The sequence below is a fragment of the Pithys albifrons genome, chromosome 15, assembly GCF_047495875.1.
Source record: "Pithys albifrons albifrons isolate INPA30051 chromosome 15, PitAlb_v1, whole genome shotgun sequence".
NCBI lineage: Eukaryota > Metazoa > Chordata > Aves > Passeriformes > Thamnophilidae > Pithys > Pithys albifrons.
Genome location: NC_092472.1, coordinates 19,193,611 through 19,212,818, shown reverse-complemented (window position 1 = coordinate 19,212,818; position 19,208 = coordinate 19,193,611). Strand labels below are relative to the sequence as shown.

The window sequence follows — 19,208 nt, the reverse complement described above, 5'->3', positions numbered from 1 at the left end:
GCCCAGAACTGAACACAACACTCAAGGTGTGGCCTCACCAGTGCTGAGTACATGAAATGTTATATCTAGACATCAGAAGTATAAAAAAAGGATAAGCTTCCTCTAGTGTTATCCTTGTAGAACAGAACTGAGGTATTTATTTAACCTCAGTAGTGCTCAGAACATGGAATGGGCTAATTAGAATTCCCTGACAGCAGCAGCCCATGTGCACTGTGTGCTCTGCAGTGACACTGCTGGGAGGGCTGGCCGTTGTTTTCCAGCTTGTCAGCAAGAGTTGTAACACAGCAAACACACAGAAACTCAAACACACAGAAACTCACAAGAAACGTTCTCTTACAGCAGACAAAGTTCTCTAACATGCCTTCAGCTTCTGCACAGGCAACAGTTTCGAGCTTTAAAAGAATTGCAGCTTTACTGGAACCCACTACCCTCTAATGCCCAGTGTTTTTCAACCTTAGGCCATTAGGTCTGAAATGATCTGTGCTTAAAACGTGGAATCTTTTCCCTGTGTTTCCCAGGTGACAGTGGTGCAGAGAAGAGAATGAAAAGGGTAAAAGCAAGAACCCAGAAGCACCTGGAGCACTATGCCCGTGACGGACTGAGGACTCTGTGCATAGCCAAGAAGGTGGGAGAGCACCAGGCTGGTGTTGTTTGCAGCTCAGCTCTGGGCATGGCAAGAGATTTACTAACAAAAACTAATTTTTATAATTCCTCCTGCTTCAGAGAACCAGCCAGATGCAGCCCATGTATTTGTCCATTTTCTTGCTCTGCAGTCCTTTTTTCCTCCTTCAGTGTGACCAGATGATGGATTTTTAGTCAGTCTCAACAATTTGTTTCTGTTTCTCTCCTGGTAACTCCAGCTGACCTGGTGCTTCCAAGTAAGAAACAAACAGCCTGCAGAGGAGCCAAGCTTTTTGTTTTGCTTTCAAGAATCTTGCCCTCAGCCTGGGTTAATGCATCTTAGTGTTGTGCTTTCATACACAAGTTGTCTACGTGCAACAAAGAGGTCACATTCAAGCCCTGGAGAAATGTAGACCAACCTTCAGAAACTGTGTGTTCCAGTGCAGAGCCCCAGCTGAGGGTTGTGTGAGCAAGAGTTCCTCTAGGTCATACTTTTGAGTCTCAGCTGAAGGCCATTTGTGCAAACTACAAGTTCTTGCAGTTTTCTCTTGGAAAAGTTTGTGCTATTTTAAAGATGACCCAGCACTTTACCAGCTTGGATAGGAGCTAAGTCCCTGTGATCCCAAAAGCTGGCATTCCTCTCTCATTTAAATTTAAAATAAGCTCTGTTTTAATTGTGTTATTCAGGTCTTAAGTGAAGATGACTTTCAAAAATGGGCCAATTTTCGTCGGGAGGCAGAAGCTGCAATGGACAACAGGGAGGAGCTGCTGATGGAGACAGCCCAGCACCTGGAGACCAACCTCACCTTGCTGGGTAGCTAAAATGGGACCTGGCACGGTGGGAAGTATCACTGGCTCTCCTGTGCCATTCTTGGCAAGCACAGAGACAGCAGCTTATACTAATTTCTATCCCAAAGTCTTCCTCTGAGGTTGGAAATCTCCAGGCCAGGGAGATACAATGCAGTGACAGTGTCTGCACAAGTCCCCCTGCACTTTGAGCAGCAGTAACTTTGAAAAGGTGCCCTGAAACTCTCATGTGCCAGGAGCAAAGGACACACACCTTGGCACTTACTGGGGCTCAGCTGACACAGCAGATAAGGACATTTCCACAAGTCAGTTGTGTCTGTGTCCTGAGATAAACCTATAAAACACTATAAATTAACTTAAACCTATAAAATACCATAAATTATCTTCAGTTTTGAGCACAAATTCCAAGAGAATTTTGATAATTGAACTGTATTATAAAAACCAGTAACTTAAACATGTAGGTGTTTTACCAGTGAGTTCCTGCAGTGGCTGCATTGGTGGGTTTGCTTTCTGCACTTTGTGAAAAGATGTTTAATGTTAAAACTTACAACATCCATCCTTCTGCATCACCCACCACTATTGTATCCAACAACACCATTCTGTGAAATGATGGAGCATTTCAGTGCTTTGGGTTCCATTTTGTTTCCAAACATTTTGTTCTTTAGGACTTTCCTTTCTGGAGCTGCCTCAGCCTCATTTTTCTGTGCATACAGTTTGCACTCTGCTCTCATTATCCTGCATTTCTGTGATTGCAAGCTATTAGCATTATGGCTTCTCATAATCTCTGCAGTGATTTAAAAAATTAGAGTAATAATGGTAAATGCCATAAGCAGAACACATAAGAGGGAATGTAGATCTTGTCAGAATCTGTTACCTTTGCCAACTCTTAAGGCTCTCTGTGCTTCCATACTTTAATTTGCCAAGTGTCCTTTCAGCTGAGATCGATACCAATCGTTAATGCACCACAGTTGCAGCATCTGCAAACTGACCTCTAGTGGAGGAGATCAGGAGCTGTGCAACGTTCACGTGGTGATTGGCCAATACCATCAGGATGAGTGTTGGCATCCTCTCCTGAGTTCATGCATTTTCAAACAGGAGATGTGCTGTCCTGTGTCTTCTCCCTTTGATGGCTGAAGCGTCTGACTCGACAATAGGGACAGAATCATTTAAATACTCAGAGTTCATCTTTTCTCGTTGCTTTGATGGGACTTAATGCAGTTCTTAAAAAATGCATATGGTGTGATTCCTCTGCCAGCACGTTGTCATTTTGGATTATTAAGAAGAAATGAAATTCATTGTTCTGGCAATGAGACAAATGAAGAGCCAGAACTTGACTGCTGACACATCCAGACCTTATTTCAAATGCAGATCTTGTGCCTGTGTGTTTATTTGCTGGACAACACCTTAGCTCAACTCTTGATAAGTTCAGGAGCATGACTGGAAATCAAAGAGCTTTTCTTAAACAACAGAATAGCACTGTGATTTCCAGCTAAAGACAACAGTTTCTCTTCTTTGCCCTTTTGCCCAGGAGCCACAGGGATTGAGGACAGGCTGCAGGAGGGAGTGCCTGACACCATCGTGGCCCTGCGAGAGGCTGGGATCCAAATCTGGGTGCTGACAGGGGACAAGCAGGAGACAGCAGTGAACATTGCATACTCCTGCAAGCTCCTGCACCAGAGAGACACTGTCTTCACCATTAACACCGAAAATAAGGTGAGCAGAGAAAGCCAAGATGCATAGAATTTGCTGCCTTGCCCTTTCTTCATGTCCTGCAGTTTGGCACCATTTTGCTTTAGACCACATTCAACACAAAACAGTCAACAAAACCCCACACGGCATTAGCCCAGTAACTCTGCAGAACCACACAGAACAGGATGAATTGAAATACAAGACACTTTGTAGAGTTTCATTCAGTGAGAATACACTGATTTCTCCAAATGAAAATATTCTTTTTACAAATTTCCTGATTCATGAGCTATTACCTGAATTACTACCTTTAGAAAGAAGGTAACATGCAGTTTAAGTGCCTAATTCCTTAATAATGTTGATATCTGGATTTTCATCTTACAGTGGAAATTTCAGTTCCAATGATACTTTAACCCTGGGTGATATTTCTTGGAAGACACTTGGAATGTCCTTTGAGTCAGCCAGGAAAAATGTACAGGTGGAGACTTAATTAAATTTGGAAATTTCTAGTTGCATGATCCCTGATAGGATTAGACTTGACCAGAAATTTATTAATGAACAATTTAATCTGGTGTCTTTTTGTGTAAGTGGCATTTCACCTTCTTGAACACCTAAATATGGTTCTTGTGGGTTGGTTAAAGCCACAGCCACTTCCTTGGCATTCCATGATGGCACACACAGTTGTTGGTGTGCACAGCTCTTCCCTGGATTTCCATGGGCACCAGGAAGGGCATGCAAAGCAGACACACTCCAGACTGAGGACAGTCACTTCAAGGGCACGTCTGGCAACTCCTGTGGCTCACTAAACCACGGTGAGCAATCTGTGGTGCAACCCATGGCTCTCCTGAAACCATCTGAATGGAACAAACACAGTCCCAACTTCCCAGGAGGGCAGTGCCATCAAGGATGGGCAAAGTCAAAGGCTTTAGAAGAGCCACCCTGGCTTTGGGTGGTTGTGGAGCAACCCAAGCAGGTACCAGGAAAAGCATGTCTTGACTCCAGCAGAGCAGAGTGGCCCCCACTGTGCAGAGCTTGCAGCTCCTCCCTCTGGGCATCCAGTGGGACAGGAGGCTTTGGAGGTGGGTTAGGGGAGGGGGAGTGCAGCATTATGGTTAAAGCAGACCCATTGCTAAGGAGAGCTCAGCCCTGACCATTTCTAACCCCAAAAGCAGGGTCCAAAATGTGCCATTGCCCTTTTTGCATCTCCTTGCTGGTGATCTCTTGCTTGCCCCAAGCCCTGGCAGCCCCCAAGGTGCCCCCTCAGCAGCCACTGCCCTTTTCCCAGTGCTGCTCTGTCCTTTTTGTGCTGCATCACTCGTGGCCCCCCCTGAGAACAGCCCTGCCCTGCCCTGCCTGGCAGGAGGTGGGGAGGGCAGGCAGGGCTTCCCTGTGGCACCGGGTAGGGCACCTGTGTTGGTGCCCCAGCTTTCCTCCCCGCAGGAGGGGGGTCACCAGCACCAGCCTGCCCTTCTTGCTAAAGCTATTGTGAGGATTAATTAAATATAGTTCAAATCGTGAGTGTTTTCCTTGTGGTAGCAATTGTGAGGAGCAGGGAGGTGCCCTACTTTCTCCCTGCTTTTGTCTGCAGCCAGTGGCTCTCCAAAGGAGAACAAAATCCCATGCAAATGTCTGTCTCTTTTAATGTCACGGGAACGGGGAACACGCCACAAGGACACGGAATTTGGCACGGGGTGCTGTCCTTGCCTCAGTGTGTGATTCCATTGGACATACAGATCTGCCTTAGCAGGATGCAGAGGGAATACACTGAGGATGGAAATGAGAGGATGGGCTCTGCCAGGGCAGGGATGCTGCAGCAGGACCACCCTGGCTCCAGGAGCCACGGGCACTCCCCCCAGCACCCTCTGGGGCCGGGCTCAGGCATAGGCTGGGCACAGATGGGCACCTGTGGGAATCCTGAGGGTGCAGGGGGCACTGGAGTCACTCCATGAAAAGATTTTGTTCCCTCCCCTTCAAAACAAACCCGGGGGCAGACCCTGGTTCTGAAAGAGGCTCCCAGTGCAGTGAGGAACACACAGAATGCAGGCAATGTTCCACCTGTCAACTTTAACCCTCGGAGTGGCTTCAGTGGAAGGGCCTCCCTTCACCCCCTGAGCCCAACAGCTCATCCCAGCACTGAAAATGAAACCTCTGCCAGGAAGGTGCAACTAAAGGAGGTGCCTTGGGGGGTTCATCTCAAAAGGCAAGCCAAGGCAAAGCAGGAATTTCCACTACAATTTTTGGTTTGGTCACAGAAAGATGATGCTTCTTCAGTATTTTTTGGAGATTTTAAGTGTGCAGGCTTTTTATTAGATGTCAGAAGTGCATTTGATTCCAGAACCTCCCACTTAAGGGTAATTTAAATCTTGCAAACATCCTACACATGTACCTTATGCAACATGAAGTGAAAATAACATTTTGGTACTGAATCATCACTCAATAAAGCTGAGAGAAAAGGTAGAAAAAGGAGTGATTAGCTCCTCAGGTATTCAGTGCCATGCACAGAAGGAGGAGTTCCAGAACTCAGCAGCAGCAAAACAACTTTAAGATCATTCAGGGTTTTCTCTGATAGTGGTTTGTCAATTTAGAAGATCTGTATTGGAGAGACAAAAGTGTTTCCCTTGTTCTGTGTGTATTTAATATTAAGTCAATTCTGGTTGTTTGCATCTAAAAGGAGGCTTGGACTAAATTGAGGCAGATTTGCTGACAAAGAAGGTCCATATTTGTGTGTAAGACACAGTGCTGGAAAGTAGGAAGTTTTATTTCTGTTCCTCACTCTGACACACACCTGATACATGATCTAGAAAAGGCCACACCCTCACAGTTGCTGTATAATTTTGAAGATCTGAACCTCTTGTTTCTCTACTGCAGTTTATTTCTGATGGAAGCAAATGCTGCATTATTTCACATCATTCATATCAGAACCAGATTTTTCAGTCTCCTTAAAAAAAATTCTTTTTAATTTCTGTCCTCTCAGCATTCCAAAGGCATGTATGTCCTCCTGATGTAAAGATTATTTTGTTTTCTTTTTAAATACTTCCTTCAGTCAACTGGCTGATGAAAAGTGCAGTGATTTCCCTGCAGGATTCGATGACGTCCTTGCAATAATCTCCAGTCAGATGGGGCAGAGCCTTTCCCAGCCAGTTTGCCCTGACGTTTATTGCTCACAGCCTTAAACCCATTGGCACAGCCACACGAACACCTGCTGAGGGGCTGTGCTGGAGAGGGAGATGGGGAGAACCATTCCTAAGGCCACCCTTGTTCTCTCCCAGGAAACCTGTGAATCCCTCTTGGATCTGACCCTGGAGGAGGTGAAGAAGAGCCGTGAGCGGCACACGCGGCGCAGGAGGTTCCTTGGCATTATCCCCACGCCCTCGCCCGCCCCCGAGGCTCCCGGTGCCCACTTCGGGCTGGTCATCGACGGCAGGACGCTGAGCCTGGCGCTGCAGGGCGGGCTGGAGGAGAAGCTGCTGGCGCTGGCCGGGCAGTGCCGCTCGGTGCTGTGCTGCCGCTCCACGCCCCTGCAGAAGGCCATGGTGGTGCGGCTGGTGCGGCGGCGGCTGCGCGGCATGGCCCTGGCCATAGGTACCCACCGAGCCCACGGCCCTGCCTGTGCCCCGGGGCTGGGGGGTGGGATTCATTGCACACGCTGGGTTTGTGCCTCTGACACGCAGAGTAGGAAAGGGCGGTGAGGAATCTTTCCTGATCAAAGCACGTGTGGAAGTGCTGCTTCATCTCCCACTAAGGCTGGAGAAGGGACTGGAGCACAAGTGCTGTGGGGAGAGGCTGAGGGAGCTGGGGGTGTTCAGCCTGGAGAAGAGGAGGCTCAGAGGTGACCTCAGCACTGTCTGGAACTGCCTGAAGGGAAGTTCTGGCCAGGTGGGGGTTGGTCTCTTCTCCCAGGCACTCAGCAATAGGACAAGGGGGCACGATGGGCTCAAGCTCTGCCAGGGGAAATTGAAGTTGGAGAGCAGAAAGAAATTCTTTGCAGACAGAGTGCTCAGGCATTGGAATGGGCTGCCCAGAGAGGGGGTGGATTCTCCATCCCTGGAGGTTTTTAAACTGAGCTTGGCCGTGGCACTGAGTGCCATGATCTGGTAAAGGGACTGGAGTTGGCCCAAGGGTTGGACTTGATGATCTCAGAAGACTTTTCCAACCCAATCGAGTCTATGATTCTGTGATTGTAAGTAAATGTGGCCCCCCTTTAACAAGATGAAGGTGCTCCACATTCAGAGCCTCCCAGCAGTGCCCTCCATGCACAGCACTACAAACACATGGACACGTTCCCTTTGGAGTGCCTTTGCTTTGGGCCTGGAAAGCACTCAAGGGCAGTCACTAATTTGTCTTTTTATAAAGCCCTTCTCCTGTTGGATTTTCCCAGCTGGTGAAAACAGAGTTTTCCCCAGAGTGGTATTAAGCACTGACTCATTTGCCTTTTACCTCCAAATAATGTGAAATGCTTTGAGGTTTCTGCCCCACTTTTGGTAAGTGATGCCACTAAAATCCTTGCAAAATTGTTTTCAGTGACTTCCAACTAAAAAATAGACCTCTGTGGACCAAACAGAAGAGTGTGTTGTATTTTAAGGTTTTTCACTTTGCCTATAATTCAAAATGTAAACTTTCATCCTTCTGCTTCATCCTTCTTGCTTTACCACAAGCCTAATTTACAACCTCCACATTGCAAGCACCAACCATGGCTGTTCCTTCCCTGGAAATTTGGTTATGTATTTAACATATTGCTGCAAGCTGAATGAGCAGAATAACTCCTGACATTGGCTTGTTCCATTGTCATCTGCAATGTCTTTTGTCCTGTGATCTGGAGACTCCAAGCAGGGGCTGCAGAGCGTGTGGCTGAGCATATGGAGCTCACTGAGCAGGAACACAACATGAGGCAGATGGAGATGGTGGCCCATCCACCACCGAGCTGGTCCCAGGGCTGGGCTTTGCCCTGCCAGGGCTCCTGGGGAGGAGGGAGGATGTTCTACCAAGATCAGAGCCCAGAGTCATGAATACTTGATGCCCAGTATCAGTTGTCCTAATTAAGATGCAGGTGGTAGAGAACAGCCAAAATAATGAGCACAGCTAAGATTATTTTCTTCTTCTGATAGAGGCACTACGTACTAAGCATCCCTTTCTCACTCTGTTGTTGTCCCCTCCTGTCTCCCCTCTCTAGGTGATGGTGCAAATGATGTCAGCATGATTCAAGCAGCTGATGTTGGCATTGGAATATCTGGCCAAGAAGGCATGCAGGTACCCTCTCCTCTTTTGTCCTGTGGTCTCCTGCTGCTTTGGGAGCTCCACAGCAGTCCTGGGCTCCCCAGTGGCATCTTAAAAATGCAAGTTGGCATCACTGCTGCCATAAATTAACATGCAGTTCATAATTATGGGTCCAGCCAGAAAAGAGCACTTTGAGCCAACAATTAGCATGCATGGACAGATGTGTGTCTGCTCATGAGCCTGGAAAATTAGCAGATGCCTGTCCAGTGTTAGCTTAGCTCTGCTTTCGGAATCCTCTCTGCTGCAGCATGTGCAGGTTTGTGGAATCTTTTCCCCTTCCTGCCCTGAATTGTTCCCCACACGTCCCCCTTCCTCCTGCTCCTTAAATGCAGAGTTCTGCAAAGAAACAAAGTTCCAACTGTTTCCTTGAGGGTCCGTTTTTTGGGTTTCTTTCCTGAAAAATGCAATAGGAGGAAATTATTTCCATGTCCACATTCAGATTTCATTATATTGGGTGGGAAAAGAATATCTTGCCAGGGCCCTTGTGCTGTCTCCCCACAGGCTGTGATGGCCAGTGACTTTGCAATAGCCCGATTCAAACACCTCAAGAAACTGCTCCTTGTCCACGGGCACTGGTGTTACACTCGCCTGGCAAAGATGGTGATTTACTTCTTCTACAAAAATGTGGTAAGATTGTTGAAATTCTGGATCTCTTCATCCTGGTAAGGGTTAATTCCAGGGCTTGGGGTTTTTGTCTGGGTTTGTTCTTTGCAGGTCATACTCCTGTTTTCACGAAGCTACAAGTTTATTGTGTGCCACTTCTTTCTTAGCAATGGGCTGCATAAAGCACTGAGGAAAATCTGGGCTCTCAATCCATTTTAAAACAGAATTATCCAGAGGGAAAAGGACTCAAAGCTCAGTAACTTCATATGGTAGTTCAGGAAACTTCATAATAATGCCCATGAGCCTCAAAATAACATTTGCATAAGGAAGATCAGATTATTAGTGCTAGAACATAGAAGGTGACTCTGCACTAAGAATTGCTAGTCTGTGAAACCTCTGATTTTTTATAGGAACCTCTTGCAGGTAATGATGCAGCCATACCTGGCTTTTTTATTAAAAATTTAATGTATATGCAAATGAGCTGTGCGCTGAAGTACAGTGTAAAGGGGAAAAAAGACAGTAATTCAGCTTCTACAGGACTGTGCAAACAAGTCCATTTGACATGAAATACACTCTGAGCATGAAAGGCCATTTACTTGGAATTCAAAGCATCTGGTTTTGTGGGGGGTTTAATAACTTTTAATAAGGATTATTTCTTATCGCTGTTAAATTTTGTAGTGGAATTGAACACTTTCCTTTTCCTGATTGGACATCCTTTTAGAGTTCAAAGGATCTTTATTTGCAATGTGAAATAGCTCTCCAGCTTGGGCTGCTGCTGTTCTATTATCTCCCCAGTAGCATTAGGGAGAGCAGGAGGCCTTTGAGTCCACATGGACAGCCAGTTTATACAAGGATTCTGAAATCTGGTGCTCAGAGCTGGAAACAGTTTGGTTCATTCTGTTCTTGGAGAAACGTAATGGCTTTTAAAAGGCTCTCTCACAGTGCCTGCTGTGGGGCAGACCCTGCAGAGACACAGCACCTTCAGCCAAAGCAGTGCATTCCCAGGAGGATCTGTGAGTGTGTCCTACAGAAACCTCCTATGGAGCTGTGAGAGACACGGACCATCCATGGTGGCCAACTAAAGCTCCAGGTCAGGTGGAACAGCAGGGGACAGGCTGGGGACGGGAGGAGGATGGAAAGAAGAGCCCACACACAGGAAAAGTACAGCTTTGTGACTCCCACAGCCCAAAATGACATGAAATCCCATCAGTCTGGAGGATGGGACTGTGCACGAGTGGCAGGCCCAGCACAGCCCTAGCAGGACACTGTGTTTGTCTTTGCCTGTCCCAGAGCTACGTCAACCTGCTCTTCTGGTACCAGTTCTTCTGCGGCTTCTCGGGCAGCACCATGATCGACTACTGGCAGATGATCTTCTTCAACCTCTTCTTCACCTCAGTGCCCCCAATTCTCTTTGGAGTCCTGGATAAAGATGTCTCTGCAGAAACCCTTCTAAGTTTGCCTGAGTTGTACAAGAATGGGCAAAATTCAGAGGTATGTCATGATTGCTGAAATATCTGCTTGATAAGCCAAAGGACCAGAGGTTTTTTGGGAAGCAGGGAAGGAAGAAAAGAGCTCAGACTTCCTTGGAACCAAATGATCCATTTTCTGGTGTCTGGTTTACTGATGTCCACTAAAAGAAGGCATAATTATAGCTGTCAGAAGACCTGGAATATATGATTGAAGTTGCTTTCTGGAATGATGCTGAGTGCTTGGTCATGGTCAGAAGATGTAAATGGGAAGGTTCTTCTGCCCTTCAATACATGGAGCAATCCCAGCATGCTGCATTATAATGAGTGACATTCGAGTGAATCAGCCCTGGGGTTGGGTTGTGATTGAAGAAGAGCTGCTGGAGCAAGTGTGTGTGTCTGTGTGTGTGTGTCTGTGTCTGTGTCTGTGTGTCTGTGTCTGTGTGTGTGTCTGTGTGTATATGCATGTGCATGCACTGTATACAGAGACAGATTCTCAGCAAAGGCACATGGAGAGAGAAATACAACAGGATAAAAAATGTAAGAGATGAGGGTGAAACAGTTGAGCTGGTCCTTGATTAAACCCAGCTCAGATTTGGTGCTTCAGTCTCAACCTACTGAAGAAAAGCTTGTTTAAAAGATTACAGCAAAAACTTACATGCAAACACAAACCCTTAAATCAATGAGCAACCTGTAATTTTTTCCTGCTCTCAGGTTCAGAGACACACCTGCCAGTACATAAAGGATTTTGTCACCCTTTGGTGCCTGGGCTGGTCCAGGCATAAACTGTTTGATTTATTTACTTATTTGACAAGTCAGTATTGGTCACCTTCAGAAAACATGCATGAAATATGTTTTTACCTCTTCCTCTTGTTTTCAAGGAGCACACATAGACAGACATACAAACCTGGGTTTGCCTGTAGATGTAGTACAGGAAACTTACTCTGAAATTGCCTTGAAATTTTTAACAGGAATTTATGAAACGAGTAATGAGCAGAATTTGAAGTGGCCTCAGTTTGAAATCACAACATTGCAGGGTAGTTGGGAATCCTTACCTTACCTCTCCTCCTTTTCTCCCTACACTTGCCTTCATTGTGCTGGACTGTGATTTCTGGTACTGATGAAAGCTGGTGGTTCAGGTTGTGTTTAATGAGGTTTCCAAAAACCTCGGCAAGGGTCTGCAGAATTCGAGGATTCTCCGTAGGACTTTCCACCCCCTGTCTTAGGAGCCTTAGAACTCATATATATTTAAAATACACATGAGATATCTGTGTAATTGGCATTTTGAAGAGGTGGTTGTTGCTGCTTCAGCATTTTGTCTGCACTGAAACAGGAGCTCAGCCTTCTGTGGCAACCCACTCCATGGCAGCTGTGGCCCCACAGGTCGTTAGAGAAGCTTAAATGTGACAAGTAGTCAAATTAAAATGGTACAAAATAGAGGTTTCAATGGAAGAAAGGATTTTTCACCAATTCAATACCTCTAGGAAGAGCTTTGTTTGACAAAAAATTTGAGGACTGGGGTCCTTTGGGAAGGGATGGAATATTGATGAAATTCAGCTTTTAAGACTCTTGGTTGACTAGTTAATGTTCCTGAGGTCTATCTTTAGTTAACACAGAGAAAATGCCTGTTCATAGATAAGCCTTTGGTTTAATCAGCTGCTCAGGAGGCATTCACTCAGGACGGGAGAGCAGTCAGCTGTAATCAGCAGTGTGAAAGGAAGCAAAACAGGCAGCAATTATGTCTGCAGGACAGGCTAAAGATGTGTGGCCCATCCTAATGCCTGTTATCTATAAACCCCTGCAGATATACAACCTGTCAACTTTCATTATTACAATGTTGGATGCCTTCTATCAGAGCCTCGTTTGCTTCTTTGTCCCTTATTTGGTAAGTAACACTCTCATTAATATTCTCATTCTCCTTAAAAACTACCAGATTCCCTTTGAATGCTCATTCCCTCTGCCTGTTTTCCAGGTGTACAAGGACTCTGACATCGATGTGTTTTCCTTTGGAAACCCCATCAACACCATCTCCCTGCTGACCATCCTCTTGCACCAGGCTCTGGAAATGAAGACCTGGGTACGTGTCTGGCCTGGCCTGGGCACAGGAGCACAGGTTTGTGTGCACACAGAGTCCTGTGCAGGCATGGCCCTGTCCCTGAGCCATTTGCCTGAATTCTGGGTCACAGAAAGTGAGGAACAGATGCACTGAGGTGTCCCAATGTGCCAGGATTCGTTCTTAGCCCCAGGATAACACCTCCATGTGCACAGTGACAGAATTTGTTTCTGTGGTGCCTTTGGACAGGACAGGACACAATATTTGCACACTGCAGTGTGTCACTCAGAGAACTGCAGTCACTGTTGTTTCCTGAGTTCACTTCTGGCTGTTTCTCCTGCTGCATTTGCAGTGGAATGTGCTGTTGGACAAGTTCTTTCAGTAGAATGACTGTTGGGTAAGCTCTTTGCTCCTGTCTCACCCCCAGACAGGCTCTCTCACCGTGTCCTGCTGTGCCCTTTGCAGACCCTGTGCCAGCTGGTGGCCATGCTCTGCAGCGTGGCCTCCTACCTGGTCTTCTCTCTGATCTACAACGCCGTGTGCCTGGTGTGCAACCCGCCCACCAACCCCTACTGGGTGCTGGAGAGGCAGCTCAGCGAGCCCACCTTCCACCTGCTGTGCCTGCTGACGCCGCTGGCCGCGCTGCTGCCGAGGTGGGCATGGCTGCCCTCTGTGCCCGGGGGGCACCTGGGACCGGGGACAGCAGGGGTGGCTGTGGAAAGGTGGGATGTGAGGAGCAGGGAGAATTCAGGGTAGAAGTCAGAGGTCTGGGTTCAGCTTTCCAGTTCACAAACCATTCCGTGACTCGGTTACATAACCTTAGATAAGTCACTCTGTATCTTCTGCTTGTTTTCCCATCTGGGAAACTTTCCTTCCTGGGGTGCTTCAAAGGTCACCAGCACAGATCTGCCAAGTAACTGTTCACTGCCATCAACACAACGTTGCTGAGCTGATCAAGACTAGAAAGCAAGTCTTTGGAATATTCCTATAGGCTTTGAGAGTTCCAAGATATATTCTGTCTTTTAAGTACATTGCAGTTCATTAATAAGTTCAATTTAAGAACATGTTTCTATATGAAACAGTTTTCTGCATACAGAATTTTAGTCTTACTCCCTGCAACAAATTAGGTATTTTAAAGATAATTTTAAATGAGACTGGATAATATTTGGAGGGGGATACTTATTTTGATAGGTTGCTGAAAAAAATGGTTTGAAAAACATAATGATTCTGTTCCCATGTATGTATATGGGATGCTTCCTATTTTTGGTGGTTTTTGCCTTCACTAATTATTTAAGCAGATATGCCTTGTTTGAGTTGCACCATTTATTGAAAATCTTTATTTATGCTTGGACAAGGAAAGGAATGGGCTGGTTTGACTGTTGCTGGTTCCCTTTCCATCCTAATTGCCATGAAGCAGGGCAGCACACTGCCACTGCAGGAACCAGGAAAGTATTTTTAGTATCTGATTTTGTAAGGGCTTTGAGGCAGTAGCATCTGGGCCTTAACTTTGTCTGAAAAGGAACCTTTCAAGAGTAGATAGTTTTTTTCTTCAAATTGTTATTATTATTTCCCCATTTGAGTCAAGATGCTCTTGTGACTTCATGTTCCATTATGTAAGTTCAGCTCAGAATAAACAGCACACAGTTCAGGAAGGTCTCATGTCTCCTGGGCAGGGCATCCTCTTCCAGGCTGTTCTGCTCCTCTGTGGTCTCTGTTTCCTGTCAGGCTCATTCCCAGAGTCATTCCTGACCCCGAGCTCTGTGCTGAGCTGCCTCACCACGTGGGCAGGGAACTCGGACCTCTGCCTTGGGAACTGAGCACAATTAAGATCCTTGCTGCCTCAGCAGGTTACTAAGCTTCAGGATTTGGTCTCAGTATCTTCAAAGCTGGAGAGCTGCTGTGTCTTCATGTTGGTACTGCAGATTATTTTCTGCAGAGTCCTCCAGTCACAGACTCCCCTCCCTCCAGTTTCTGCCATGGCTGAGCTGTGCCACCACAGCGGTGGTGAGACCACCCTTTCCTAAAATACACTGAATTTTCAGTTCCATTCCATGGTCCATCTCAGCATGCTGCCTGCTCCCTGCCTCCTCCAGAAACCACTTGGAACCTCGATGCTTTGGTTCCTGCCTAAGGGGTGTTGTTAAAGTCCCTGCTGTCCCCAGCCCTTCCTTTGGGTCCTGCCCTCCGTTGTGGGAAGGGAAGGGCAGGGGAGAGCAGTTCACAGGCTGGAAGACACTTTTCCACCCCTCCCCTGTCCTCCTGCCTGCTCCACCTGCAGCTTGCACAGACACACCCAGGGCAGGCTGAGGGGAAGGACAGAGGACAGAGTGACCCACAGCAGACCCACCCACAACCCAGAGCTGGGCTGTCCCTGCAGTGCCCAGGCAGAGCTGAGAGTGTGGCACTCACCAGCCTGAGCACAGGCACAGCAGACAGACTTTATCCACTCCTACCTGTGCCAGCCTGAGAAATCCATTGCCTTAAAAGCCCTCTCTGTGCTGAGTGTGGCTTTTTAGCATTTTTAATCATGTTACAGCTCTTTCTGCACACATTTAGCAGCAGGATGTGCAGCCAGCAGCTTTCTCCGTGTGATGTCACAGAGTCCCCGTGTTTGGTTTAAAATACACGTTGAGGCCCCCTATGTAAAGGTCAAATCCTGATAAAAAGCTGCTTTGAAAGAGACTTTGGTTTTCACCCACAGCTGGTGTGACATGGAGGGTGTGTGCTCTCCCACTGCACACAGTATATAGTTATATAAGTTCTCTGTCCTGCAAGAGGCAAGTGGGACAACTTCTTACTGCTGCTTTCTGAGCAAATCCAAAGGGGAGGATTTTTTACTTCTGTTTTCTGTTATCTATCAAATTAAGATCCCTTCTTTAGCCTGTTATAGCAGTATAAATATAATTTCAAGCTTTTCAAATACTTCATCTCTTGGTCAGCTTGTGTGGATCTTTCTTCACTGGTCAGCAAAGGAGTGGTTGTAAATACTACGTACATGATCATGTGCATAGAGGGGACTCCACACAGGCCCAAGCAAGCACAGAGTTACAGGTTGCATTAAGGTCCAGGAGTGCCAGGGCCAGGTGTCCACCAGATTCCTGCAGAGCAATGCAAGATTAGCTCCTGGATTTGCATTATGGGATGCAGATAATGCAAGGAGACTGGTAAAATAATCCATCCTCTTCCTCTTTCATCAGGTTCTTTATTTTTGCTCTCCGAGGAACCTTTGGAGCCTCTCTGATCCTGAAGGCACAGCAAATAGAGAAACTTCCTCAGGGACAAAGGGATCTCCAAATCCACAAACTGAGAGCAAGAACAGAAGCTGCTTCTGGTGCTGCTGTGGCATTCCCTGCACCTAATGATGACCTTGACCAAAGCACGAGCCACCTGTGTGTGTCCCCTTTCCTCCCTCCAGCAGCAGCAGCTCCACCCCAGGGGCATCCAGAGGGGCAGGGCCTTTCTGCCTCTGAAGGGAGTGCTCTTGGCCAACACACACCTGAAGAAGGCTGTTATTTCTATAACAGGTGGGCAGAGGAGGAATCTGCTGCTCCAGACTCTTCAGCAGGGCCCTTCTCTGGCCACAAGCCCCTTGCAGCCAGCAGGGGAACAGCCCCTGGGCAGGCTGGGGGCAAAGGGGCCAGAGGCAGTGCCCACTACGGGAGCCACCGGCGCTCAGTGAGTGCAGTGACACTCTGAGCAGACACTCCCAGCCCTGGAGAGGGACACACAGGGGAAGCACAAGGTCTGTTGATGCTTAACCATCGTGCCCACTACGAACTGAGAGAGGCACGTGGAGCAGTGCAACACCAGCCCCAGGATGCAGCTTTGCCCAAGTGCTGGGTCTTAAAGCAACACATCCCACCCTAATTTTTACTCTCAAAGTCTTAAAAAGACCTTACTGACTCAAAAACTCCAGTTCTGCCTGGAAAAATGGTTCTCTCTGAGTCCAGAAGGTACTTGAAGAATAACAAAAAAGGTAAACCAGAGAATGTTCTAGTTTTTAATATATGAACTTCATACAAGTAACATCAGGTCTGTAGCCTGTTTTCCCTGAACAATAAGCTCAGTATTTTTATGCAGGTAGTGGTTTGACCTGATACTGTTAAGGAAAGGACAAATGAGTTTATAAAGAAGAAAAATGCAACTACTGAACTGCAAGCACTGCCAGGATAACTCAGTGATAAGTGGAGTCTGCTTCTTCATACCTACACAAGTAGACAGATAAAACAAGTCACATTCAAGGATTTATGTCCTAGAATTCTAAAGTTGTCCCTGATTTTTCATCTAGAAATTCAGTTTCTCCCTTCCATTCTTTATATTACAATGTGGTGTTGCTGCACTCCATCAAGGCTCAGTCATCTCCTCCCCACAGCTGGTCACATCCAGGAGTTGTTGGGAACTCAGTAATGGAGGTTTTGACAAGCCACCTGTGAAGGCCACTCATCACACTGCAGTAAGTACATGGTGTGGAATGGCCAAAATAGGAACAATATGTTCACCCTTTTTGGTACCTCAGGACAACAAGATGCAGGGGGGAAAACCATCAGATGTCACCATCATCACTACTTATTGCAATGCAATGGAAGGTGACTTGGGTATTTCTTATAGAAATGTTGAGTAGTCAGACCATTTCCCAAGTTTTTCTACACAATTTGGGATAAAATCTTAACTAGTTTTAAGTTCAAGCCAGCAGTACTTTTGTGAATCTGCCACTGGTTCTGATTTAAGTAGGTTTTTAGCCTTTTTTATACATGTTGTCTTAATTTAGCTATTTAAGACCTATCACAATGTGTGATCTGTTTAATAACCTATTTAGCAAATACTAATGTAACTTCTGTGTCTTATAATAATTACTGGAACTGGATTCTTCAAGCTCTTACTTTAAATCATCTCAGGCAGAATTGAGCAGCAAATCTGCCACTGGGACTTCTGGTAGCCAGAGCATATGTAGAACTGCAGTAGTGAAAGTGTCCATGGTCAGCTGTAAAACAATTCAGAAGGAGAGTCTTTGCATGATGTACCAAATGTGGGGAATTGGGTGTAGCTGAGACTGTTGCTAATAGAGTGTGAGATTGCTCAGATGTTTGTTCACCAGCTGGGAATGGACCTGGAGTGACAGGACTGAAGGTCAGGCCCTCACATTCATAGCCATGTGTTGTATTAAATGGGCTATTTCCTTTGAACTTAAAGGAAATGTCCATTTCTTACACATTTTATTACAGAATGTGAAGTGTTTTTATAGTAATAAATGTCATATGGTCATGACTTGGTGTGTTGTTGAGAGGATGAAAACAGAGGGAGGGGAGAGGTTTTCCTTGTCCTCACAAGCATCAAACTCGTGGTTCCAGGGGCCACTCCTCTGTCCAGCAGGAATGGTTATCATAAAATCCAGGTAACAAACTCCTCTGGCTGTGCAAGGGGCCAGACAGGTAAACCTGGAAACTCTGTGGCCATTCCTGAACTGAAAGCCAAGAACTGATCTCATGTTTTCTCATTGCAGTTTCTGTCCTACCTTGCCCTTTGTCCTGAGAGCTGGGCTCAGGCTCAGAAATGGCAGAGGGAAGGCTGGCTCCCTTTGGAAGGGCAGTGAAGGAAGGATTGATTTGGATCTGCAGCAAAATAACCCCTAAAGGCTCTTTGGTGATGGAGTCTCTGCTAGGTCAGGGAATCAAAGAAGTGGAAGAGTCCCTTTCTAAGTCATTCTGGGCTTTAACCAAAAATAGCTGCTCGAGTTAAAAGAGAACAAGAATCTAAATGAGCATGGCTGCCTTAAATAATTCCACAGCCAGACATACAAAGTGTTCCTTCTGTTGTGTGGTCCATGGGATGGATTCACCTGGAGTGTTTGAAGACAGAGGAAAAGCAGCCCTGATCCTGGAGGGGAGAGAAGGCTGGGCTGGCCAGGAGCAAAGGGCAGCCCATGGAGGGGCTGGCACTCCAGCTGTGCAGAGCCCTCTGCAGCTCCCCTGGCACCTCTCCCGGGTGGCAGAGCTGGCTGCCCTCCCCGAGGCACAGGGGACGTGGGCACCCTGAGCAGTGGGACCTTCTCTGTGCTCCTGGGGAGGAACTGCCCGTGCACCAGCTCCAGTTCAAAAGATGGGAACAGGCACTTCCCTTTGAGCCTGAGGCAAATTAGCTGAGACTGTCAGTCCTTGGGGGAAGGAGGATTGAGAGTTAAAAGACTTTTTTGCCACTGAAAGGAAGCCTACAGCAAGACAGCAAGTCCCTGAAGGAATTTATTTGGAAGAGGGGAAGTGTATTTACTAAATGGGTTTTTAGACCTAACTGGATTTCCAAGGTAGTTTTATTTATTTATTTCAAGACATATTTAATAATCCTGCCAAGCCCCATGTTCCATTAATTCTAATGTGAATGTTGACAACAGAACAGGTGTCTCACTTTGTAATGTATTCTCTGGTGATGTTCAGCATTTCATACACTTGGACTACAAAACATTAAAATTAAATGGGCTTTAGTGAAATTGCTTCTTTCTTTTCAGTTTGGTCTGAGATATTATTCTAAGGATAGTGCATATAGAGCAGTGCTTTGAGCTACAGAGCTACACCCACGTGACAAACTGGGGGTGGCACTCACAGAGGAGCCCAGGGGTGCCCTGCCAGGGGTGTGGGCAGTCCTTGGCTGCTTGCAGGGTCAGTGAAGAGCCACCCATCCTGTTCTCAGCACTGGGCACTGGTCCT

At 46.6% G+C, this 19,208-nt stretch overlaps 1 protein-coding gene across 5 annotated transcripts in view; it reads left to right on the top strand.

The window, feature by feature from the left end:
• The window catches only part of ATP10B (ATPase phospholipid transporting 10B (putative)), a 47,389-nt gene extending 28,394 nt beyond the window's left edge, over positions 1–18,995 (top strand). For 3 of the 5 annotated variants that reach the window (XM_071570576.1, XM_071570575.1, XM_071570577.1), the window contains 11 exons: positions 519–625; positions 1,309–1,435; positions 2,957–3,141; positions 6,384–6,696; positions 8,285–8,361; positions 8,890–9,015; positions 10,282–10,482; positions 12,262–12,342; positions 12,430–12,534; positions 12,976–13,163; positions 15,708–18,995. In XM_071570576.1, coding sequence (XP_071426677.1) covers positions 519–625; positions 1,309–1,435; positions 2,957–3,141; positions 6,384–6,696; positions 8,285–8,361; positions 8,890–9,015; positions 10,282–10,482; positions 12,262–12,342; positions 12,430–12,534; positions 12,976–13,163; positions 15,708–16,206 — 2,009 coding nt within the window. In that variant the 3' untranslated portion in view covers positions 16,207–18,995. Of the gene's footprint in view, positions 1–518; positions 626–1,308; positions 1,436–2,956; positions 3,142–6,383; positions 6,697–8,284; positions 8,362–8,889; positions 9,016–10,281; positions 10,483–12,261; positions 12,343–12,429; positions 12,535–12,975; positions 13,164–15,707 lie in introns of those variants that run through there. The other 2 variants (XR_011699148.1, XM_071570578.1) reach the window with 2 other exon arrangements.
• The last annotated feature ends 213 nt before the right edge of the window (positions 18,996–19,208 follow it).